Raw genomic sequence first — 26,677 nt, forward strand, 5'->3', positions numbered from 1 at the left:
GAGATTGTCGAGGCAGATGGCCAAAGCGATGTACTGAGACAGCGTAATGTTTGTCTCGCGGCATGCCATCTCTGCTTTCAGGTCCTGATTGAGCACTTCACGAAAAACTGCCATCACACATCATTCCACCCCGACTGCGGCACTAGCATGCGGAACTTAATTGCAAAATCTGCCGCAGTGTCCGACCCCTGGCATAATTCCAACAGCTGAACAGAAATGTCCTTAGCCCCAGCTGGGCACTCGAAGTCTTCCTTGATCAAATTGGTGAAGTAATCCACAGAAGTCTTGACTGGGGGATCTGAGTCAAAAAGCCTTGGCTGCGGTCAGCGGATCCGGGGTAACTCGTGGTAGTGGCGCGGGAGCTGTGGTGGCTGCAGATGGTTGCTGTTGGAGCTGGGCGTTGGCGTCTTGGAGCTCAGCCACCTGATCCTGATACACATGGACCATATGTCCTAGGCGGATAACGGTGGCACGAAGATCTGCTGGATTCTCAACAGGCATAGTATCCTGTAATGAAGCACTCAAGGCAGCAGGATCAGAATCCATAAGTGCAGATCTTTATTCGGAAACGACAGGCAAAAAAGCGCAACGATAAGGCAGGCAAAAAGTCAAAAACTGAAACTCTTAGTCAAAATAGGGCAGGCAAGGATCATACACAGTAGCAATCTCAAAATAGTAAATTAAGGCTTGGTACATACTCTAGGAGATGATACTACGAGTAGAACAAAGGCAAGCATGCTGTTTAAATAGCCAACAAACACCAGAAGAAAGTTCTAGATGTTAATATTCAGGGGAGGGCTCCCTCTGGTGTACAGGTTCTGCATGCATTGCTTCAGTGAGATTGTGTGACAATCTTGCATCCTGTGTACCAAATAAGTAATGTATCTATTGTGTTATCAATTTTCCCAGAAGTAAAGATTACAGATGGTTATTCCTACCCTGCTATAATACAGTGTTGGAGGCATAGAAATGATCAATTTTTGGTATTTGTGATGCACCGAAAATTAATTTAATTTAATTTGTTCATTAACTAAGAGTGATTGTTTATGCATGAGAGACAATTTTTAAAGTAATGATTAACATTTTCATATAATCTTTATAAAAAATTATAAAATTATATTACATATTATTTTTGTGAAAATAGTGATTCAACACACGGTTTAAAAAAGCTTTTTGCTTAGTCTATTCCAATCACCTACGGTGTGGTGGATGTGTCTCTGACAAATGTACTGTGCAACAAGTGATTTATTTCACATTTTCAGATACAGCAGTTAGTTTAAAATAAAAGTTTGTTTAACAGTGGAATTTGAGTCTTACATTATTTAAATTGTATTCACACACAAAACATTTACACAGACTTTATAAAATGATTCTCTCAAGTCTTGGTGATCGGTCCCTATTAAACAATAAAGAAAGTAAGACATATGTTTATATAAACTACTCTTTTTGAATTTATCATTATAATCAACTTCATTATTTCCTTGATTTTGTATTACCATAGTCCCTAAATGTATGTAAATGCAGGAAATGGAATTCAAGTCAAAAACATTGTCTCCCATTTTGTGTTCCCCCACTTCTCGAAACCAAAGTTACACCCTTGGTCATACTGATGCACATATCATAGAAATAGACAAACATTTAGAAGTTACTGCATTTGGAAAGTTTATTTTTAATTGTTGTTTACTTGTTAATCATACAATTAAACATTATAGAACAGTTTAACTGCTATTGCCATCTGTAATGTTGCACTGTCATTTTACAGCAAATGCTTTCATTTATCTTACTCTTCAGTGAGAAGCTAACTACATTTCATCATCTTAGAAAATGTAAACTGCACAATGACAATAGAGTCGAAGCAGAATACAGGGTTAAAGTTCAATGCTACATAAATGCTAATTTATTCAGAGGTGATTTTTAGACATGAAGCTGAAACAGGAAGTAAGATTTGTCTGCAAAAGTAGGGCAAGTTTCAGAAAAGAACTAAACCACAGTAGGTGATTACAGGTGGTTGTTATGGATCTTGGTTGAAGTAGTAATCAGGATTGTTCATCTGCAATGTGTACATCACCTCTGTAGTCACCGCCTGTGAAAACGTCGGCTGTAATAGACAGATTGAGTGAAACACACACACACAATTTCATTATTTATGCTTTATATACATGACTTGAGTTTGAGGGTGGCAAGAATGTTTAGACAAGAAATGTTTCTCAGATTATATATATATGAAGAGTTTATTTGTAAAAACAGATAACTCCGTTTTTTTTAAACTTCAGAAATCAATCATGTTTTTTTTTATTGTGCATTCCAAGTAAGATCAATAAAACTGGAGTTGGGTTGTTTTGATTAAGTAATAAAAAGTCTGTAAAAGTCTGTTTATATATATAGAGTATATATAATACCCGATTTTGGCTCCATGCTCTCCACCAGTTTCTCACATTGCTGTTGGGGAACTTTATATCACTCTTGATATATCATGGATTGTAACTGAGACATGCCTCTATTTTTCCAACTCCACCCACACATGCATAATTTTTAAATAACATCTAACTTAAGTGAACCCTAAGTATGCTTAAAAGAGATTAAAATGAACAAGTGCACTTTTTTAATCACACTAGAATGCTTAATAACTTCACCAAGTTATGTATGTACCCTGTTTCCCTGAGAAGGGATTGAGACACTGCATCAAGGCTGACACTATAGGAATGTTTTTATGTGGAAGTTGAGTCTGAAGCTCTGTGTGAAATCATGGTGATTTATCAGCTCATGTGATGAAGCAGAGTGTTCTAGAAAGACCATAAAAGGGCATCTACAAATGCCCCTAGTCAGGGTGCTGGACAAGGCAATACGCCTAGTGGAGCGAGTTGTAATCCCTACAGGTGAATCCACAGAGTGCACCTCATGAGAGTAGGAGAAAATTACCACTACCCATCACACGGTGCTGCTTGAAGACCAGATTGCTTTTGTTGTGGTTGCCAAAGCAGATGAAAAGGAGGACCTATGTCTTGTGCTCAAGCAATAGGCCTAAGTCCCAAGAACCTGAACTGGGCACAGCAGGTGCAGTCTCTTCTGCTCCCCCAACTTGTGGGGCAGAGGGCAGAAGGCCTGCAGACAAGCCGGATGGCCGCTGTCAGAAACTCCGCAGACTCCACTGGCTCAAAGGGGACTTGAAGAAGCCACTCCAGGACCACTTAGTGGTCATAGGAGGGGAGACATGGTCTACTGGTAAGCCTTAGCTGTCTGGCACTATGCAGGAGGTGAGAGACCAGACAACAGGCACGTGACTCGCAGCAATGGCTGCCATGTATACCTCAATGTAGAGGGTGATAGGCCCAAAAGAGGCATGTCTGCAGGAACTCTAGCACTGTACTAATAGGTCAGTAAACTACATCTGGATGACACTGATTACATCAGAAGCAAAAGTTTGGAGAATGGAATCTAGGAACTGGTCCCCCTCAGGGGCCAGAACAGAGGTTCTAAATCTCAGGGCAGGTGCAGAGAATCAGGTGTGGAGCACCACCCAGAAGGGAAAAGAGAAAGGCCCAGGACACAGTGGATCGACTCCTAAGAGGTGCCTGGCCAGAAATTGCCATATGCATTCCACCACCTACGGGTGGAAATGCCATTCCCCAGGCCTCAGCCCCTGCCTCAGCAGGAAGCTTGCTTTCCGATCATGTTATCTAAAGTGTCAAAAGATCTCAGTTACAGAAATCTGGTCTCTACCTAGGGCCAGATCTGGTGCACCAACCTGAACAGGGGGCGTAAACACAGACCACCCTAATGATTGAATTAGGTGACCTTCAAAGAAGGGCATCTTCGTCGAAAGATACATGTGACAAGGGCATGCCCTAAGAGTGGGACCCTAGGTGAGAAACCGGGGTCTGTCCATATAAGAAGGGTACGAAGCTCATGGGGCATAAGCCAAGTTGATTTTGTGTGCTCTGCAGTCATCTTCTGTGGTGAAGAAACTAAATGGCAGGTAGTTGGGTGCCAATGATGCATTGGGTGGCTTTCACCACCCTTTGCCGTGATTTCTTTTGACACACTGTGGAGCTGCCATACCACACTGTGATGGAGCTCATCAGGATGCTCTCAATAATGCAGAGGTAAAATTTGGTCAGGGTCTTGGGGGATGAACTATTTTTTGTCTTCTCAAGAAAGTAAAGACGCTGTTGTGCCCTCCGAACCAGTTGAGTTGAGGTGTTCTGATGCCAAGACAGATCCTCAGAGATGTGGATGCCCAGGAACTTAAAGCTGGAGACCCGCTCTACTTTAGACCCATTGATGTAGATAGGGGAGTGTCTGCTGCTGTTAGATTTCTGGAAGTCCACAATGAGTTCTTTGGTATTTGTGACATGAAGGGTGAGGTTGTTCATGGAACACCATGCTGACAGGCTTTGGATCTCCTCCCTGTAGGCTGATTCATCGTTGTTGCTGATTCATCCAACAACTGTGGTATTATCTGCAAATTTGATGAAGATGTTGGAGTTATGCCGCGGAACACAGTCATGGGTGAACAGGGAGTAGAACACTGGGCTCACCGCTATTTGTTAGGAAGTTTATAATCCAACTGCATAAGGATGTGCAGATACCCAGGTCACTGACCTTAGCGATTAGTTTACTAGGGACAATTATATTAAAAGTAGAGCTGAAGTCAATGAACATCTGAATGTATGTATTTTTATTGCCCACATGGGTAAGAGAGATAGATGAATAGCAGTGGAAATGGCATCCTCTGTTGACCTATTTGGGCTGTACACAAAATGGTGTGGGTTCAGTGTAGGTGAGAGACATGCTATGAGGTGACTTAGAACCAGCTTCTCAAAGCATTTCATAACAATGAGGGTGAGTGCAACAGGGCGGAAATCATTCAGGCACTTTTCAGAAGAATGCTTGGGCACTGGTATAATGATTATAGTCTTCAGACATGTGGTAACAGTGGCCTGGGCCAGTGACAGGTCGAAAATGTCAGGGAAGACTTGTGCTAGTTGGTCAGCACAAGTCCTGAGGCCGGCAAGAGGGCGGGTGTCTGTGCTAGGCTAAAAACAAACCTTAGATGGCCAGCACTTCCCTCCATACTTTTGTCCAGTGTCTGCTCCTATGAAAATAAACTGGACTACATCTAACTCCAGTGAACTACACGGCGTGAGTACAGAGACTGCTGCATTTTTGTTTTTATGGAGATGTGGCTCAGCAACAGAGTTCCAGGCACCGCCATTCAGCTAGCCAGGCCAACTGTGTTTGATGAGAGAAATGCAGCTCTGTGTGGTAAGATTCGTGGTGGTGGCTTGTGTATCTACATCAACATGGAATGGTGCAAGAACTATGTGCTTGTTTCTATTCACTGTTCGCTAGTGGAGTTTGTGACTGTTAGATGCAGACCATTTTATTTACCATGGGAACTAACCACAATATTCATTGTCGAAGTTTACATAACCCCCAGCGCTAATGCTAAAGAGGCTCTTTGTAAGCTCTACAGGAGCTATTAGTGAGCTGCAGAATACACACCCCAATGGACTGTTTATTATCGCCATAGATTTCAACCATGCAAATCTCAAGTCTGTTCTCCCAAAATTCCATCAGCATGTGGACTTTGCGATGAGAGGGGCGAACACACTGGATCTTGTTTACACAAACATTCTCAGCGCATACCATATGAAGCCCCATCCCCACCTCGGCTACTCAGACCACATATCTGTTAGGCTAATTCCAGCATACAGACCACTAGTCAAGTGAAATCAAGTCAAGAAACTTTTATTGTCATTTCAACCACATATAGCTGACACAGTACATAGTGAAATGAAACAGCGTTTCTTCAGGACCCTGGTGCTACATAAACATACAACATAAAATTACAACCACACAGAACTAGGACAATAATTTCCACATAAAGTGCAAAGTGTGCAACTAGGTGCAAACAGAGCAAAGACAAGACAGTTAAAAAACAGGAAGTATAAAAAACAGCTATATATGGTTGAAATGACAATAAAGCTCCTTTGACTTTGACTTGTAGCTGTTGCTGTAGTGAGGAAATGCCCCTCTCTGGCCATACCTTCATCATCTTCACTGATGGTTTCACACATTTGATGAGTGGTGTGTTTTTGGGTAGCATGAGCAGAGAGGTGATCAGACTGACCCAAGTGGGGGAGGGAAATGGCCCTGTATGCCTCAGCAATGTTAGTGTAAACATGGTCCAGTGTGTTGTCCCCTCTAGTAGTGCAGGGACATGCTGATGAAATTTGGGAATTACAGATCTTAAGTTGGAGTGGTTGAAGTCCCCAGCAACAATAATAGCTCCACCGGGATGTGTGGCCTGTTGCTAGCTAATAGCTGCATGCACTCTCTCTGCCGGGTGAGCTGGAGTGGAGATCTGTGGTGTTTTGGTGATTTCCAAAGGGAGTTGAAAGATCAGTAAATTATCATTTATCCAGTTTTGACCGATGTTCAACAATGCTTGTTGGCTGTATGAGATAAATGCAAGGGTATTCTCAAGTAATAAACTTACAACTAGTAAAGAAATAATTACTAAATCGCAAAATCTGGGGAGACGCTGAGCCTCGCATTGTGCATGTGCCACCATCTTGGTCTTGGTCTTCACACAGAACCCATTATGGTGTACCCAGCAGAAGCTTTTACACTGCCAAGCCATCTGAGAGAGGTGTTAGCCTCTCGCTGTTCTCACCTCGCATAGTGCCCTGAAACAGCAAGTTTGCAGGGGCTGACCCAGGAGGTGGCAACACATAAAGAGCAGGAGCATAGGTGGTCATGGATGAACCCCGAAGCACCAGAGGTGGCAGGGTAGGCAGCAGTGGAAAAGGCGCTAAAGGGGAATCCCAGAGAACCCTAGCCCTCAGGCATTAGGATTCTGGCCCACATGTCCACCTGGGGGGATCTGCCCCTAAGTGCTGGACAGCCACCCAGATTTTATATGGGGTGGCTCAGGCTGAAATGCTAGCCTTCTTTTCCTGCCTCAGCAGGCCAGGCTGGGGCTGGTGGGTACTGGCCTAGCCCTAGCTCCTCACTGCGGCAAAGGAAGAACAGGCCCTTAGGAGACACCAAGACATCTAAAATAAAAGTTTGTACCTTCCTTTTATCTCTGTTAGATTGCCTCTCTGTGCCAACTAAATGCAGTCATGAAACAGCCGATGGCATGTGAGCGAGAGCAGAGTTCACGGAGAGAAAAAGTTTCCAGCGCACACAGCCGGCTCCCTCAAGAGGCACACATGCATGCTCCTCTATCAAACAAACACCGCAGAAAAAGTGCGAGTCATCCTCCGAAATGTAGCAGGGCACAGATGCACACACTTTCTGAACATGCCATCTTTCCTAATCTTTTATATACTGTATATTTTCTAGTCTAGACAGACAGGACAAACAATGGACACAAACATACACAGAGCACTTTCGGAAGACAAAAGAAGCTGTAGCAATGTGACATAGATGCCTTTTTATGGTCTTTCTGGCGCACTCCACTTCATCACATGACCTACCCGAGCTGATAACAATTTCCACATAGAAGAGTTCCCATAGTGTCAGCTATGATGCAGCACTGAGTTTCCTCGAAAGCGAACTTTATTAAAGAGCTTTGTTAAAAATAACAAAGAAAAAAAAATAACATGCATAAATGAACTGCAGCAATAGGCACAGCCAGAGTATTTAGACTCATTTTGCACCTGCAATGTGATTTATGTAAGTTTCTTCTTAAAATGATGACTGAATTTGTTTTTTCTTACTATTTCCACAGACGTGGTTCAGCTCTGAGCTTCAGTTTTACTCTGGAAACCACACTCTTGTTTCTCGGTGTACGCAGTTTATTCTGTGAACTCGCTTTGCTGCGTGAACACTAATTACACACAACATAACTAGTCTGTGTTTGGGATCTCAGACTGTGTGAGTGTGATTAAATAAAAAAAAAACAGATTAGAAAAACAGAAAAAAACAGACTCACTTTATTTGCATAGCAGCTGGTGGCTTTACAGGCGAAGACAGAAGTGCAGATAGAAATGATGAACTCGAGCAGAGCGAAAACCAGCAACACTCCATAAATTCCATAATACTGACCCAAACAAACAGACAAACAGCAAACAAGTAAATAAATATGCAAGTAAGCAGTTTTGTAACATACAAATATATCATTTGTAGAATAATAATAATAATAATAATAATAATAATTTTCAACTACACTGTTATACAGTCCCAATTATTAAATGAATTCAAGGCATAAAATCTTTTTATAATATATGCAAAGCGATCCTCCTTCACTTCTCAAGTAGGATCTTGCAGTTAATTACTTAATTAATTAATTGATAGATCCTACATGTTAGCACCCAAAATCACATGATGTTTTTTGCTTTTGCATTTCCAGCTGTAATTAATTCCAAATGTTATTACAGATGTAATTATTATGCAAAGCCAACATGTGATTTTGGAACGGTGCTAACGGGTAGGATCCAGCAAGGACTGGGAAAAAAAAGAGTTGGTTTCATTGGTGAGATACAAACCATTGCCCACAAAAATTGGAAGCCAGAGTAATCGTCATTGTCATAGTAATATTGGGAATGCCAGTAAATGAAGTCAAACCCAAACATCATGTCCATTGAGAACAGAATTATATCTAAACCTGCAACCACAGCACTGAACACATTCATTCCCAACGAGGATTTCATCTAAAGAGGAAACATGAAACAGTGTCATCTAACAAAATAGATATTATTCTTTCATTAAACTTCACATGAAACTCTGGATCCTGATTGGTCAGAAGAGGTTGGGGGAATACTCTAGAACAGCAGCTCTGACACTGGGCTGGCGGTTTCTATTAATGCTTATAAGAAGTCATCATTTCCATAGTAATCCCTCTGAGCTTAACATAGGTCAAAGGTTAATATAATGAAACTGAATCTTTTGTTTCTCGGGAAGGTGAAGAGCTGTGTTTCGTCTTAAAATACTGAAGTGCAAACATTTCATGAAGGTTATGTTTAGTTTGAAATTGGAATTCAATTGAAATCTATCATTTCATAATATTAATTTTAGATTAGTCCCTGTTCAACATTAAATATAATTATAAATTGCTAAGAAAATGTAATACCTTTGGAAAAAAAAAAGAATAAGTAACTTTTTTCTGCATGTGTGTGTATGGGTGAATATGAAAGAATTCTCAGGAAGTGGTTTATGGTTTCCTGATGTACACCAAGAGCAGCAACGGATACAATTCCAGTTAATGTTTTCTTTCACAGTGTAAAACAACCATTAATTTGACTAAAGTGAGAATTTAATTTTATTTATTTTTTCCAAAAACAAACATAGTGAGGGAAGTTCTACTGGAACATGAAAAATGGGAGGAAGTGAAGTTATTAGTTAGCCATGTTTACATACCATGCAGGGATTTTGGTGGTTCGCTGTAGCGACTGACAGAGCACCAGAGCTTATGAACTGTGTCAAAAAAAAAAAAGAAGCACGACTTTTTGTCAAGTAACAAAAAATCAACAGTGAAGGTTATCCTCTTGTATCAATATTCACTCCAACCCTTCATCTTTACTATATTTTGTTATAACTAGTTATTGAGTGTAGCGTCTGGGACCCCCGCCCTACGTGGGGCTCGACCCCAGACGCCCGTGGTGTGTGTGCGCACGCCAGCACACGGTGTAATGAGACCCACGCGCAGGATTCAGTGAAGCACTGCTTTTATTACATTTAAGACACGACATAGGGAAACAAACGTAACACTAGACATGGCGTGGTTAACTAAACTAAACAAAACCTAGACCTTAGCTTGGACATGGAACCTAGCAAACAAAACCCCAACAGAAACCACGGTACAGATAACAATCATGGACAAAGACACAAACACAAGGATCCCTATTTATAGGGGTAGACATTAGGGCTAATGGGATACAGGTGACAATCAGGATAGGAACAATAGGAAGGGCGTAACAAAAGACACACAAAGAAGCAGGCTTCCAAGGTTCACCTGCCAGCGCCCTCTCTGGGCCTGGCAGGGAACTGTCCAGCTGTTCCTGACATTGAGATTAACTTTAACTTTGTTTATTTTCTGCAGAAGCTAGTACATGTTACTGAAGCATGGTGGTGGTAGTATCCTGTTAAGAATTACCCTTGGCCTCTTGCTTCATTTACTGACGAAGTAAGAATTAATTAATTAATTTTAATCAGCCAATTAACTATTACATAATTAATAATTGATTAATAAAGTAATCATTTAATTATGTTTAATAAAATAATAATAATAATACAAATATTTATTAATGAAATTATTTAATCAAAGATTAAACAAACATAAAAGTAAAAATAAGTATTTCAGTAGTTTGTAAATTTATTTACAAATTAAAAACCAGAAAAGGTTTGATGAAGTATCATGTGACTTCAATATAAATACTCCTGCTTCTTAAGAAACTGAAAAATACTGTTAGAAAGCATACAGACAGTAAGAATAATAAACTAATATAAACATAATTAAAATCAAGGCAGTGCATTATTAAAAGAAGTTCAGGTAAACAAACTATCAGTTTTTGTTCATTGTTTGGAGCAACAGGGGAAAAACTAAACAAAATGGAAAATAAGTAAATAAATAAATTAATTAATAAGAAACCAAGAGGCCAAGGTTATTTCTCAACACGATGCTACCACCAGCACCAGTCATGAAATATAATTTGATCTAAGTGACTTCTGTGTTACTCAGTAAAGTGAGAAATTGTGAGTATAATGTGTAATGTGTAAATGTCGTCAACTTACGACAAGTGATCCCCACAGCATGATACCGCTGATGACTCCGGGCGTGTGAAAGTACAAGGTTAAAACAATACCGAACAGTAAAGTTATGATTCCGATCATAATCTGCACAGTCTGTTGAGAAAAAGAGACAATGAGATTACAACCTGGAAAAATCTGAAATGTTAAGCACTGAAAACAATTTAAGATAAAAGTATTTTTACCCCCAGTATTTTGGGCTTGCCTTTGAGATACGCTGTGCGTCTGAAGAGTCGGGTATCAGCTGGAGCCGTTACAGGGGTCATGATTATGAGGAGTCGACACGATGAACAGACAGAACAACCTAAAGAAGTGTTCTTTAAACAGTAATTATTATGTACTGTGAAAATGATACCTTAGCCTGTTTTAAATGCAGTTACATTTTTTAAGATACAGATTTTCTAAACAGTAAACTGAATCATTTCATTAGATTGAGCCATTTGTTGGGGGATTCTCTTTTAACTAATCTCATTAAAACTCATAACATGAATCTCTTTATGACATAAACAACAACAACATCAAAGAATAGAAAGACACACGTTTACCTGATGAAGAAGAAGTCTTTGCTGCCCGGCTGCGTTTGGCTTGTGAGCGAGTCTTTTTTAAGAAAGTGTTAAGTAGAGGGGCAAGTTTTAAGATTTCCTCTTCACTTCCTTGAACATGTGTGTGAGGTTGACTGATATGATTGCAGTGAACCAAGCCATCACTGATGATGTTCACCTACAGTCCATCACCACAAGCTTTGCAGTTAATGGACATGAAGAAATATAGTTATAGTTATTTGAAATGAAGGACATACAATTCTACATGTTACAAGTTGACTATCATTTTGTTAAACATTTCTCACATCTCCAAAAGACGTGAAGGTTTATCAACAACAATGTCTTTTTGTGTTCCAGCAAAGGTGATGTGTGTGATGCTTACTTTAAATAAATTAGTTTAGTTTTATTAATTTCATTGGCTACACTCATTTGGTTCTGTCTTGTCTTAGCCATTAAAGAAAAAGTGGGAAGGGCTGTGAACTCTTCAGTCGACAAAAGTGGCTGCTGAAAATATATGGGAAAATATCATTTTTTTAAAATAATTCTGTGTATGATCTATTTGCTCAGGGCAACATTACTGTGTGTGTGTGTGAGAGAGAGACTGAATGTTTGATAAATGTGACCAATGTCTCTCTTGAGGTCATAGCTGATTGTGTATATGAAACTATGTAAGTGAGATACGCACTGATCATGCTAGAAGGTGTTGTTAGTTGCTGTTAGGACCGAACAGACAATGTCTAGAAACATCTAAAACAAAGAAACTTATATATAGTGTTGTGAATTCACCGAAGCAGACCAGGGGATTCGGAAGTAGTGTTCAGCAGGAATGTTTTATTGTAGATCAGAACATGCTGCGGTGGTACTGCAGTCAAGTACAGTGAAAAGGAACATGCGTTATAGTTTTAAAGGCCTTGAATAGCCAGGCCTTGAAGGTGTGACAATACAAAAGCCTTGAGGTGATACTCTTAAACAAAACATTGAAATCCTGAGTCGACCCCCAACTGTGAGCTGGTTCACAGTTCCTGATCACCATTTGGTGGTGAGAGCTGGAATATGTAAATGATTATTCAAAGAGAAATGTATGTTACAGTAGATTCAAGACTGACCTCAAAATATGTTTTCCTACAATCCCCCCTTTGAGAGTTCTAAATAACTCTCACAACTTGTAAACTTAGCAGTTGATCAGCTTTTTATTAGTTTACACTCTCATAATATGTCTTAGAATTTAAGGGGTGTAGTTCTTGACCTGAGCTATTGCCATGCCTTTGTGCTGAAGATTAGTAGTCTGTTATGTATATTAATATAATGAAACTGACTAAAACAACTATTTCACTAAACTTTGACCATGATGGGCCAAAAAAACTTCCAAAAAAATATAATCCAGTGCTGCTCTGTTGTGCTGTATCTTCCATTAGTTCAGGCAGCAGTAAGTTTTCCAGGTGGTTCTCTATAGATGTAGATGGTTCAGCTAGCGGGTGCTGCAGTGATGAGTTCAGGAAACTGTGCATGCCTACCTGCGAACAAAAGAGGCAAAAGAAGAAGATGAAAGACAAAGAAACAAGACAAAAATGTGTGTGTTTTTTTTTAGAATGCTAGGTTAAACTTCATTTGATTGTATAGTGATTTAATTTGTTGGTGTAGTTCCTTGCCCTAATCTACAAATACTGACACCTATGGACCAGTCAGGTAGGGATGAACTACAAAAGGGAAACCTATGTGGAAGTCTTCGCCCATGGGTTGGCCCCCGAGGAGTATTGCACATCGGTTCTTCCTTGGGCACTTCACTGGTATGTGTGTCCTAGTCTGTCCCTGTTGGTGGTAGAACTACTTTGCAATGTGAAATATGAGTCCAAAGCAGAGTTTAAATTATAATCTTCCTTTCCGAAGAAGAGGACAAACCCATTTTTTTCTTGTGAGACAAAGGATAAACCAAATTCATCTCTGCAGAAGCAGAGGATCAGCTATTTGTTAACATATAACTGTTGTTAACCTTCTCTGCCGAAAACAGAGGATAAACCAAATTCTTCCCTACCAAAGCAGAGAATCAGCTAAGTGTTAAGACACAACTGTGGCTAACCTTCCCTGCCGAAAACACAGGATAAACCTGTTTGTTAAAGCACCCCACAGCTGTGTTTAACACTTCTCTGGCAAAGCCAAGGATAACTTAAATACTGGTCTGTAGTAGTTCTTTGATAGAGTTACACTCACCAAATCATCGCTGAGTTGAAGAAGATCACGGCACCATCTGTTGTGAATTCACTGAAGCAGACCAGGGGACTCGGAAGTAGTGTTCAGCAGGAACGTTTTAATGTAGATCAGAACACAATACAGTGGTGCTGTGGTACAGTGAAAAAGAACCAACAAACAAACAAAGAACAAGCATGTGAGAAAGAGGAAGTGCCTTATTTCTGAATGTGCATGTGACAGACATCTCTCTGCAGAGAATAAAGTTTTGCTCTTGTTCGTACACGACTCCTCTGTTATTTTATCTTTTGAATTAAGACAGATTTACCACAGAAGATTTTATTGGGTATTGAATCTAGTTTTAGGACACAAATAGTTCTAAGCATAAAACTAAAAATAAATAAATAAATAAATAAATAAATAAAGCTTACACAGCTCTGGTTAAGGCAGTGATGGGGATCAGGGGGTGGTTTGTGGTTTTCTGATGCTAGAAAATGAGCATGATGTGTGGAACAGTGTGGTTTTATAGCTCATAAGGCTTCGTCATTTTGATACGAGTGAAGTCCAGACTTTATGTTTCAGTACTGTTTAGATAATCCTCAGACACTTGATGTTTCCTTGTAGCTTAGTTGTTTTTTTGTTTTGTTTTGTTTTTGTTTTTATAAATAAAACTGTATTTTGGGAGAAAGATAAAACCTGACACATTCCTTCAGATTATTATACATGAAAAGATAAAAACATGGCAGAGGAGCTATTTCAGGGCTGAAACTTGACCTTTCTCACTGTACAAGTCCCTGTGAAGGAGCTGTTACTAAGGAAACGATCACAAGTGCATTAATATAACTTGAGAAATGAATCAATACCTTCTGACCAATCAGAATCCAGAATTCTGCAGCGTTGTGCTGTAGATGAGCGTCGTGTCTGAAGATTTCTGAAAAGGTCAGTGATAGTGTTGTAGAAAGAGAAGAAACTCACAGATATGTGATTGTGTTATTGCATGAGGAAAGTTTACTGTAAATCATCCAGGTTACAGTCACACACACTCACAGAATCGGACAGATAAGAAATGAAATCATAGTTAAAGAGATGATGTCTGGATTACTTTTGTACCTCAGCAAGCTTTTTTTTCAGATGTATCACTTTAGAGGTATCTGTGATAGACATGATGTTCAACGTGAAGCTTAAACAGTACAGAGACAGCAAGAAGTAGGATTTGAGTGCAAAATAAACCATGATTAAAATTCAAATGTTGTAGGGAATTACAGCTTGATTTGGCATCTGTGGGTTGTAGTACTCAGGATTGTACATCGGCTGTCGATTTCATCAGCTGACAAAAAAGAAAAATAGATTTAAATAGGTTGGAAATCCACTCACTGTACTGTAGTTGCAGAGCAGCAGGTGGTTTTACAGGCAAACACATAAGTACAGATAGAAATTATGAACTCGAGCAGAGCGCAAACCAGCAAGACTCCATAGATTCCCTGCTACTGGCCCAAAAATACCTAACAAAATCAGTAAACAGTTATATCTGTTATAGCTATACAATACCTGAACAAACAAACAATTAATAAATAAGCAGTAATAAAATAAAATAGCAAAGAAATAGCAGTGTTCCTTATAGAGGAGTCTGAAAGTCTGAGAGCACTAGTGAAAATATGTTTTGCTTCACAATCTTTTCTAATTTAATGCAAATACAAATGATCAACATCAGGAGTGAAAAGTAGAATCTTTTAAATGCTTGGGATCAAATTGTTCCATCTGATCACACTCTTTAATAGAAGAGATTAGACATGATCAGAAGAGGTTAGCAGAAGAGTTAACATGACCAGTACCACGAGTTTGATGACATTTAAATCGGGAGGTAGAAATGGTTCAGAATGGTTAAAGACTTCATTTCATAGTTTATAATATTTTGAAATTCCCAAATCTTCTATTTATTTCCAATTTTAACTTAAAATAAAATAAATATGGTCTCTGACTTTTGGACCAGCTGTATGATAGAAGGTAAGCATGTAGTTAACTGGAGTAAGTTAGTTTAGTAAAACAATTCAAACGTAAGGTTAGTAAGTAAGTAAATTAGTTAGTTATTTGGTTGGAATCTATGGATTGGAAGTTCGTAGGCAGGATTTAAGTAAATAGGAAGATCTGTATTTAGTCAGTTGGTAAACTGTAAAGACACGGGGTGCCAGGTGTGGGAAAAATCATCCCCAAGTGCAGAGGTTTATTTAAAAATAACAAAATGAACAGACACCGGAAAACATTACGGCAGAACTAGGGACTAAAATATAAAACAAGACACAAAAACCAGTGACATAAAAGAGTGAACACCGGGTAACAATCCAGCACATGACAAGGACTGGGCAAACAACACACACAAGACAACCGGTATAAATTGGGGAGGTAATTAGTGAAACAAGTGGGACAGGTGTGCAGAGGCGGGAACAGGATAAGGACTGGGCGGGGCAAACACATGAGAACACAAAACATAAACAAAGACACATGGCATAGGGCATAAACAAACCCCTGCTGGAATTCCCTCTGGTGTTCCAGCAGAGAATTAACTAAGCCATCCATGACAGTAGACAAGTGAATAAATGAATAAATAATTAAGTTAATAGGTAAACAAACAAACACAAATTCTCAACACAAAAAAAATGTAGCTGAGAACAAAATCCGTCATGTAATTTTGGGAGCGATGAGTGGGAATTACAGCCATGAGGAAGAAGACTGATAAGATGAGATACATTAATAAGATACAAACCGCTGAGCTGACAAGACAATGATAACCATCATAAAAACACATGTGGACATCCAAACAAGATGATTGAGAACATGATGATGATGATGGCTGCACCCAGAGAACTCAAGACATTCATTATCAGCGAGGCTTTCAACTAATCAGAGAGGAAACAATCATGTTAAATCCAGGACGTTTCCTTCATGAATAAAAAATAACTGATAAATATAAAGAAATGAAGAGAACACGTCGTGTTTCCATACCAGAGAGGAGGAGTTTGGGTCAGTGGCATAGCGTCTGGGTATACAGGGTATGCACGTGCATATGGGCCCGGGGGGATTGGGGCCCACGGAGGGGGATCTTTTAATTAAAACAAGCGAACAAGCTGAAGAGTTTATATATATCCACATATCGCACTGTCTGAACCCTAAACACGTTTTATCAAAAAAGGCGGTATTGTCCACTTTCAAGGCATCACGAGTTCACGTTTTACTGCAGAAGCCAACAAAGCGTCCTTGTTGTTTGGGAGCAAAAACCGATACTATGTCCATTTTAGCGAATCAGCATGCAGTATCCAGGTCAGCTGACCAGGCTGCTGGTGACTTCGGAAAGACACGCTTGCTGAGAGGAGTTTCGTCGAACCGGACTAAATGATGAAGTATGGATAATTTTGACTGACTTGATGAACCTGTGGTATCTTCTTCATGGCGTAAAAGGAAAATAAAAGCTGAAACTTTTTCACGGAACATTGCTAAAGCAGCACGTTACAGTGGTGAGGGAAAAGCTCCCTATATTGCGTGTAATCACAACAACAAAGTTTGTCAGGCATCTGCATGGTCAGCTGAGGAGAGTACAAAGACTAACTGATTGTTTTATTCAGCCACCGATAAAACTACACAAGATGCCACTGTGTGGTCATACACAGATATCATTCAAATTGTGTACATTGTGATGTCTTGTTATAAACTCTGGATTGCTGATTTCTGTCATCTAGAATGTTTAATATTGCTTATTAATGGTCTATTTTTACTGCTCTTTACCTAGACTAGTTGTTTTAAGTTAAATAATGTTAAATATTGCACTTAAATGCAATTACAAAGCAATTACTTGGTTTTGTGAAATTTGAAATGTGGAGTTATCTGCTTTTGCTTAAAAACAGACTTTTAATAAATTTAAAAAAAAAAACATACTTTCAATGAATTTTGTAAGTTACCTGGGTTTTTTCTTAGTTATTATTACTTAATCAAAACAACCCATTTAATTTGACGAAGGAAAGGCACGGAGAGTGCAACTATGAGTGAGTAGTGTCTTCTTTTTTACATTTTGGGCCGCCGTGCCACATTTTATTTGCACACACACACACTAGTTTATTGTTGATGGTTCAGACGGTTAAGAAAAGATAAAAACGAAATAGCACAAGAGACTCGTGATCCCAAACATAATCTGCACAATCTGTGGAGAAAAAGAACTGGGAGAAAACATTAAATGGTGGTTAATCACTGCTGCAAAAATAAAGACATTTTTGGTTACAAGTATTTTTACCTCCAGTGCTTTGGGCTTGCCTTTCAGATGTGCTGTTCTTTGGGAGAGCCATTACAGAGAGTCTCGTGCTATTAACAGGCCTTTAATAAATCAGATTAATCAGTGAAATATTGATTAAACTGCTTTCTAAGAAATAAAGCAGAAGATTAATTCACTCTGCCATGTTACATTCCAAAAGTGCAATTGTATGTCCTTGCTCTTCCTCAGAAACAAATATTATGAATCGAATATTAATTTCTGTCTCCGCTGAAATTCTCTCTAAGAGGAGTGAGCAGAACACACTCTGTGAGTGAACAGAGTTTAATTCTGCTGTTATTACACTTTTTATAGAGAAATTGCAGAGAACCAGAGAGCTGGAATGATATCCAGCTGATACCAGCAATACAAAGTTCTTTTAGTTCGGTTTAACCAATAGCAACGATAAGAATTCTATTTTTAAAATTTTTTACAAATACAGAGATAGAGACAGTTTACGTGTTTCTTTGATTAGGATCTAACAGGATGTGATTAAAACATTGGTTAAGCAATCAGAATGTCATGAGCTCAGATCCAAGCCCCTCCTTAGATTTATAGAAAGAGTAAGACTCTTTGGAAAATGGTGTCTGCAACAATGCCAGTGTAACCAAAAAAAGCCAAACTTTTGTTACAGCCCGCTGGCTAGCTAGATCATATCCGGTTTGTAGATCCCCTTTAAAGGAGCTTCTGGGTGAAATCGGCTCCCTGTCACCTATTTCTTCTTCATCCTTTAAGCTTTCATATTTTATGCAAATGTTCAATTCACTCTAAAACACTGTACGAAATCAAACTCTGCTAATGAAGACAAGCTTGTTTAGTTGTGCTAATGTCATGTCTGATCATATACTCTGAGTCTGCATGCAGAAAATGTGTGTCTGATACAGTAAATCAAAAATGAAGACTATTTACCTGAGAGTGAAATGATGAGCTTGCTGCTTTCTGCTTGTTTTGTGTTACTTTGCTGTGTTGTGTTTCAGAGAAAGCTAAGTCTGTTGTATAATTGATTGTGGAAAAAACGTCTGTGAGTACTGTATCTGCTGTAACAGAAAGATTTAATAAAGAAGAAGAAGACCATCAGGATACAAATATAATTTACAGTTTGCAATCAGAGGAAGGCCCTTAACCCTCACTCCTCCAGGGGGCTGTATCATGGCTGACCCTGCACTCTGACCCCAACTTCCAAAGCTGGGATATGTAAAGAAAGAATTTCACTGTGCTGTAATGTATATGTGTCAAGTCTTCTGATTCTTCTGAGGTCATGACTGACGAAAAAGAAAAATATACTCACTGTAGTTATAGAGGCTTTACAGGCGAACGCATAAGTGCAGACAGAAATGATGAACTCGAGCAGAGAGAAAACCAGCAACACTCCATAGATCCCCTGACTCATGAACATAAACAGACACACAAAAAAATAAATCAGTTCATTACAAGTGAAAATGAACTGAGTGAAAAAGTGAAAAAGTCACTATGGAACATCACAGTACACAGTCTCAGTAATTATCCACTCAACAAACACGTGGGAACAGACCGTATACATCGCAACGAGGAACTGAAACTGAGGTGGTCAAAAGAGTGCAAACCAAACATATATGTGTATATAATTAAACACAGATCATAATCAGGAGGCTGGTGACTACGAGAATGGGAGTGTTGGTGGTTGCTGGTGGTTCCTGGGAGCTGAAACAGAATCTGTGATGTTACACAGTGTGACATCAGTATAGCTGACATCACTATGATAGTAATACCTGCATTCAGTCACAAATATTATGAAGATTGAGAACATGATGATGATGATGGCTGCAGCCACAGAACTCAAGACATTCATTATTTGTGAGGCTTTTAACTAATCAGAGTGGAAACAGTCACATTAAATCCAGGACGTTTCCTTCATGAATAAAAAATAACTAATAAATACAGTATAAAGAAATGAAGAGAACGTCATGTTTCCATACCACAGAGGAGGAGTTCGGGTGGATCGCTGTAGCAGCTGACAGAGCTCCAGACACCATAAACTGTTCAAATAAAGGGAGTCATGGTGTTTATCAGGAATAAAGAATAAAAACCAACAGTAAAAACAAGGCTGTGAAGTTAGTTACATAAGTATTCACACCCCTCTGACTTTTCTAATGTAAAGCTGTACACCTGTGTAAATGTGTGTGTGTGTTAGTTATTAATTTATATCCATACAGTGTGTAGAGCAACAATAAACCTACTGTTTAAATGCCACAACAGCACATAGCAGCCATGAGGTCAGTGATGACTTGAAGCGTGATGCTGCCACCACCATGTTTCACTATAATAAGCAGAACACAAAGTCTCCAGATACATCACTGTTAGAGCTGATCTGTTGATCAGAGTGAGTGAACAGAGTTTATTTTAATTCTGCTGTTATTATACTTTATATAGAAAAGTGGACCAGAATCAGAGAGCTGTATTAATATCAGGCTGATGCCAGCAGCACATATTGGATCAGATATTTAACTATCAGGAGGTCATGCTACTTTACAGCTTATTAATTTATTATTACATTTATTATGAAAGGTTGTAGTGGATAATTTAAATAAAAATGCTTAAAAGTTTTTAAACTGAATCGTATCAGATTAAATTTGCTGAAACTCAAGGCTCCAGTATTGGTACTGATATCAGAAAACAACAAGGTAATATCATACGATCACTAATCTGCTCTGGATCCTGCATGGACTTTATATTTATCTTCCTCACCTGAACATTAACTCACCTGTTTCCTCTTTCACGCCTTTACTCAGGGTGTATAAACAGTTAAACAGTTCTCTGTTGAGTTTCCTGCTTGAAGCTTATCGCTGTTTCTGCTGTTGTTGATTTGCTACTAAATTAAACTTTACTATTGCAGTCCTTTAGTTGTGCCGGTGTCAAGTCTGGTTTTCTAGCCTGAGTCTGTACGTAGATGATACAGTAAATCAAAACTGAACACTATTTACCTGAGAGTGAAACAATGGGCTTGTGTACCACTTGTTTCTTGCTGCATTTTGTGTAAATGGAGGTTAGGAAGAGCTTCTGTTCAAAAACTCGTGTGGACGACCGACCTGATTGTGGGCAGACGTCACTGTTGACATGCAAGACTAGAAGATGCTGCTGATGCATCAGGAGAACACACATACTTCATATTAACCATCAGGAAACCTGTCATACTGCATGCTGGAAATAATCAGTGGTGTAAATAATACAGTACTTCTTTCTTTTGTTTTATGAATGTAATGTATGTAATATTAATATGTAAGCTTTAATGCTGTATGCAGGCCAACAATCAGGAAGCGGTTAGATGTTTCTCGATGCTACAGTGTGAGCAGGATTTGTGTTTCCATATAGCATAATTTGAGCACAAGGCAGATCCTGTAAGTTGTGAGGTGGGTCCTGCATGGTTCGGACTTGTTTGTCCAGCACATCTCACAGATGCTCGATTGGATTAAGAGATGGGGAATTTAGAGGTCAGGTTAACACCTCAAACTCATTGTTGTGCTTATCAAACCATTCCATCCTGGTACCATGAGTTCCTCAGGTAAGCGATGCACACACACCCGGCCATCCACGTGATTTAAAAGAAAATATGATTCATCAGACCAGGCCACCTTCTTCCATTGCTCTGTGGTCCAGTTCTGATGCTCATGTGCCCATTGTTGGCACTTTCGGCGGAGCACAGGGGTCGGCAAGGGCACCCAGACTGGTCTGTGGCTACTAGGGATGCTACAATACTCAATATAATATTGAGCCGTTTGGTATGACCTCCACAGTTCAATACGCATATGAACCGCGGTTATTGGTTTTTCTTGAAAACAATAATAACCAGGCGGTTTTTGAAAATTTTTAATTTTTTTCCCTTCATGCGCTCTATTACTCTCTGTACCTCCTGTGTGTTTGCCTGCACTGTATGTCTACGTGCTGAGACAGACACGCCTCCCCGTGAGTAAATATCCAATCAGTGAGCGCTAAAGTTGTGACCATGCTTGTGATGCTGGTGTCAGGTTTCACTCTAACCCTGGAGAGAGGTGAAGTGAGACAGAAACACGAGGAAGCAGCGCCGTGATTTGGGTCTGTGGTGTGGGGACATTTGTTGTTGACCAATGATGCCGATGAAACAAAAACGGTCAACAAAAAATGACAGTGTTCCACACGAGTTAGATACTGACATGGAAATACTTCCAACATGACCACACATCTACAGCTCCATCACCCAGAGATACACTATATTGCCAAAAGTATTCGCTCACCTGCCTTGACTCGCATATGAACTTAAGTGACATCCCATTCCTAATCCATAGGGTTCAATATGACATCGGTCCACCCTTTGCAGCTATAACAGCTTCAACTCTTCTGGGAAGGCTGTCCACAAGGTTTAGGAGTGTGTTTATGGGAATTTTTGACCATTCTTCCAGAAGCTCATTTGTGAGGTCACACACTGATGTTGGATGAGAAGGCCTGGCTCTCAGTCTCCGCTCTAATTCATCCCAAAGGTGTTCTATCGGGTTGAGGTCAGGACTCTGTGCAGGTCAGTCAAGTTCATCCACACCAGACTCTGTCATCCATGTCTTTATGGACCTTGCTTTGTGCACTGGTGCACAGTCATGTTGGAAGAGGAAGGGGCCAGCTCCAAACTGTTCCCACAAAGTTGGGAGCATGGAATTGTCCAAAATGTCTTGGTATGCTGAAGCATTCAGAGTTCCTTTCACTGGAACTAAGGGGCCAAGCCCAGCTCCTGAAAAACAACCCCACATCATAATCCCCCCTCCACCAAACTTTACACTTGGTACAATGCAGTCAGACAAGTACCGTTCTCCTGGCAACCGCCAAACCCAGACTCATCCATCAGATTGCCAGATGGAGAAGCGCGATTCGTCACTCCAGAGAACGCGTCTCCACTGCTCTAGAGTCCAGTGGCGGCGTGCTTTACACCACTGTATCCGACGCTTTGCATTGCACTTGGTGATGTATGGCTTGGATGCAGATGCTCGGCCATGGAAACCCATTCCATGAAGCTCTCTGCGCACTGTTCTTGAGCTAATCTGAAGGCCACATGAAGTTTGGAGGTCTGTAGCGATGGACTCTGCAGAAAGTTGGCGACCTCTTCGCACTATGCGCCTCAGCATCCGCTGACCCCGCTCCGTCAGTTTACGTGGCCTACCACTTCGTGGCTGAGTTGCTGTCGTTCCCAAACACTTCCACGTTCTTATAATACAGCTGACAGTTGACTGTGGAATATTTAGGAGCGAGGAAATTTCACGACTGGATTTGTTGCACAGGTGGCATCCTATCACAGTTCCACGCTGGAATTCACTGAGCTCCTGAGAGCGACCCATTCTTTCACAAATGTTTGTAAAAACAGTCTGCATGCCTAGGTGCTTGATTTTATACAAATGTGGCCATGGAAGTGATTGGAACACCTAATTCTGATTATTTGGATGGGTGAGCGAATACTTTTGGCAATATAGTGTATATATATATATTTGATAATTCCATGATCATGTCTTTCACAACAATTATGCAATTTTTTATAATAATTTAGATTTTTTTTTCTCCCACTTCAATATTATGGGCTATTGATGTACTCCTGATTAAATCCACTCTAGTTCCAGGTTGTAAACAAATGTGAAAAAGTTCAGGGGTGGGGGGGTCAATAGTTATACTCTCGGTGCTGTATTTACCAGAGCAACATCTACAGGTCTCGATGGGACTTGTCTGTTTCTTTGCAGTGCTGTGATCCACGTGTACATGAAGCTAGTCAGAGGTGTTGTCATGGAGGTGACTGATTGTTGATGGAGTGGTGAATAAGCACTGAGTTACTTATCTTATATTTACAGTCTGAGTCTACACTGACATGATGATTCATAGGTAGATCTTATCAAGTTTGCACAGCTAGAGGTTTTTGTTTGTAGAGGCCATAATAAGAAACTCTTCAGAAGCACTCTCACAGCACATTCCTTTCCTGTACATGTGGGAAATCATCCAAAAATATTCCTGAAATTGGTGAATTGCTGTAATGAACACCAGAAACTGTGAAAGCCATGACATACTTTTATTTAGCCTCATTAATAACTACTATGAATTTTTCAGTAGCAAAAATGAAACCAATACTAACAGATTGAAATTACTGTAATAATCAATGCCGGTCTGGATGCATGACACATCCTGGGTGTTTATCAAAGCAGAAACCTGAAGGATTAGACATTGCAACAGTTATCATTCCATGTTTTAAATTCGTAAGGAAAACTAGGATTTTGACATGATTGTGTTCATTATGGTTAGATAGATGATAGATTACCCTCTATCTTCCAGTAAAATGATCTGATCATAATAACCGGTTAAAATCTATCTAACAAGAGCAGTTGCTCTACATCTGTCCTCGAATTGTCCACAAAAATTGAATTGATTATATACGATATATATATATACACTATATTGCCAAAAGTATTCGCTCACCCATCCAAATAATCAGAATCAGGTGTTCCAATCACTTCCATGGCCACAGGTGTATAAAATCAAGCACCTAGGCATGCAGACTGTTTTTACAAACATTTGTGAAAGAATGGGTCGCTCTCAGGAGCTCAGTGAATTCCAGCGTGGAACTGTGATAGGATGCCACCTGTGCAACAAATCCAGTCGTGAAATTTCCTCGCTCCTAAATATTCCACAGTCAACTGTCAGCTGTATTATAAGAACGTGGAAGTGTTTGGGAACGACAGCAACTTCATGTTGCCTTCAGATTAGCTCAAGAACAGTGCGCAGAGAGCTTCATGGAATGGGTTTCCATGGATGAGCAGCTGCATCCAAGTCATACATCACCAAGTGCAATGCAAAGCGTCGGATGCAGTGGTGTAAAGCACGCCGCCACTGGACTCTAGAGCAGTGGAGACGCGTTCTCTGGAGGGACGAATCGCGCTTCTCCATCTGGCAATCTGATGGACGAGTCTGGGTTTGGCGGTTGCCAGGAGAACGGTACTTGTCTGACTGCATTGTGCCAAGTGTAAAGTTTGGTGGAGGGGGGATTATGGTGTGGGGTTGTTTTTCAGGAGTTGGGCTTGGCCCCTTAGTTCCAGTGAAAGGAACTCTGAATGCTTCAGCATACCAAAACATTTTGGACAATTCCATGCTCCCAACTTTGTGGGAACAGTTTGGAGCTGGCCCCTTCCTCTTCCAACATGACTGTGCACCAGTGCACAAAGCAAGGTCCATAAAGACATGGATGACAGAGTCTGGTGTGGATGAACTTGACTGGCCTGCACAGAGTCCTGACCTCAACCCGATAGAACACCTTTAGGATGAATTAGAGTGGAGACTGAGAGCCAGGCCTTCTCGTCCAACATCAGTGTGTGACCTCACAAATGCGCTTCTGGAAGAATGGTCAAAAATTCCCATAAACACACTCCTAAACCTTGTGGACAGCCTTCCCAGAAGAGTTGAAGCTGTTATAGCTGCAAAGGGTGGACCGACGTCATATTGAACCCTATGGATTAGGAATGGGATGTCACTTAAGTTCATATGCGAGTCAAGGCAGATGAGCGAATACTTTTGGCAATATAGTGTATCACTGTGGAAGCAGGAGCCTTTTTTCCCGACCTCTACGAAAAATGCGCAAAAAAATTGAAAACGCTTTGGTTAAAGCACAAAATCTTGCTCTAATAACAGACAGCTGGAGCTCGAGGGTAACGGAGAGTTATCTCACAGTGACTGGTCATTACAGAGAGTTATCTCATAGTGACTGGTCATTACAGAGAGTTATCTCACAGTGACTGGTCATTACAGAGCGGATTGGGAATAAAGAGCGCCGTCCAAACCTGTCTCCTGTAATAAAGTCATACAAGCGCTAATTTTTATATCTCACTATTTCAGTACACTTTCAATGTGTTAGTTGATTTTTGCATTTAAGTAAAATAAAGAGAATTACAACTAAAACCAGTTTTTTTCTTCTTAACATACATACTGTTCCTGTCACCTAAACAAAGAATAATGGAAAAAACCTTGCCAAACCATCCGAACCGAACCGAAAACCGTGGGTAAAAACTGCGGTACGTATTGGACTCTGGGTTAACTGTATTGTTGCATCCCTTGTGGCTACACAGCCCCATATTTGACAAAATGTGATGCACTGTGTATTCTGACCCCTTTCTATCAGAACCTGCATTAATTTCTTAAGCAATTTGAGCAACAGTAGCTTGTCTGTTGGATCGGATCACACGGGCCATGCAGCCATGTGTCACACGGGCCAGCCTTCAGTCCCCACATGCATCAGTAAGCCTTGGCCGCCCATGACCCTGTCACTGGTTCACCAGTGTTCCTTCCTTGGACCTCTTTTGATAGATACTGATCACTGCAAACTGGGAACACCCCACAAGAGCTGCACTTTTGAAGATACTCTGTTCCAGTCGTCTAGCCATCACAATTTGGTTCTTGTCAAACTCATTCAAATTTTTACGCTTGTCCATTTGTCCTGCTTCTAACACATCAACTTTAAGCACAAAATGTTCACATCCTGCCTAATATATCCCACCTACAGGTGCCATGATGAGGAGATAATCCATCTCATTCAGTTCATCTGTCACTGCTCATAATGTTATGTGTGTGTGTGTGTGTGTGTGTGTGTATATACAAACATTTTTCCATCAAAATAAAATCAGAATTTAACAACATCTGCATCTTCTTTTCTGAACAATATTTTACTAAATGATAACTCTACCCTGAATTAATCACACTGTATACAGCCACAGCAAGCACCTTTATCTCGCCCAATATCGCCCCCTAGTGATCAGATCCTTCCATGTTACATACAAGAATAAATCCATAGATGGGACCATAAATGAACAAACTTATATTTAAAGTACAAAATGATAATTAAAATCCAGTCAGGGAGAAGCTTCTTATGCAGTTT

General features: G+C 40.0%; 1 protein-coding gene and 2 long non-coding RNA genes across 3 annotated transcripts; all 3 read right to left on the reverse strand.

Annotated features, from left to right (window-relative positions):
- Positions 1 to 1,736: 1,736 nt before the first annotated feature.
- LOC131361301 (membrane-spanning 4-domains subfamily A member 15-like) lies at positions 1,737 to 11,346 on the reverse strand. The gene is made up of 6 exons (XM_058402340.1): positions 11,304 to 11,346; positions 10,944 to 11,062; positions 10,744 to 10,854; positions 9,370 to 9,426; positions 7,946 to 8,053; positions 1,737 to 2,098 (listed from the first exon to the last, which is right to left on the reverse strand). Exons 2-6 carry the CDS (start codon positions 11,022 to 11,024, stop codon positions 2,012 to 2,014), a joined length of 444 nt encoding a protein of 147 aa, XP_058258323.1. The 5' UTR covers positions 11,025 to 11,062; positions 11,304 to 11,346; the 3' UTR covers positions 1,737 to 2,011.
- Positions 11,347 to 12,160: 814 nt separating this feature from the next.
- On the reverse strand, positions 12,161 to 19,301 carry LOC131361310 (uncharacterized). The gene is made up of 5 exons (XR_009206007.1): positions 19,067 to 19,301; positions 18,688 to 18,815; positions 14,348 to 17,843; positions 13,509 to 13,636; positions 12,161 to 12,814 (listed from the first exon to the last, which is right to left on the reverse strand). It is a non-coding gene; the product is annotated as an uncharacterized LOC131361310 (long non-coding RNA).
- An 8-nt stretch (positions 19,302 to 19,309) lies between these two features.
- LOC131361317 (uncharacterized) lies at positions 19,310 to 20,779 on the reverse strand. The gene is made up of 3 exons (XR_009206014.1): positions 20,739 to 20,779; positions 19,995 to 20,074; positions 19,310 to 19,793 (listed from the first exon to the last, which is right to left on the reverse strand). It is a non-coding gene; the product is annotated as an uncharacterized LOC131361317 (long non-coding RNA).
- Between the last annotated feature and the right edge of the window lie 5,898 nt (positions 20,780 to 26,677).

Source organism: Hemibagrus wyckioides, linkage group LG11, assembly GCF_019097595.1.
Source record: "Hemibagrus wyckioides isolate EC202008001 linkage group LG11, SWU_Hwy_1.0, whole genome shotgun sequence".
In the NCBI taxonomy this organism is placed as follows: domain Eukaryota; kingdom Metazoa; phylum Chordata; class Actinopteri; order Siluriformes; family Bagridae; genus Hemibagrus; species Hemibagrus wyckioides.

Excerpts from the sequence above, each read along its gene's own strand:
- LOC131361301 (XM_058402340.1), bottom strand. The coding sequence starts at position 11,024 with ATGACCCCTGTAACGGCTCCAGCTGATACCCGACTCTTCAGACGCACA. Across the intron at positions 9,427-10,743 it reads TGCTGTGGGGATCACTTGTC|TTCATAAGCTCTGGTGCTCT; the intron begins GTAAGTTGACGA and ends TTTTTGACACAG. Across the intron at positions 8,054-9,369 it reads ACCACCAAAATCCCTGCATG|TATTATGGAATTTATGGAGT; the intron begins GTATGTAAACAT and ends TGTTTGGGTCAG.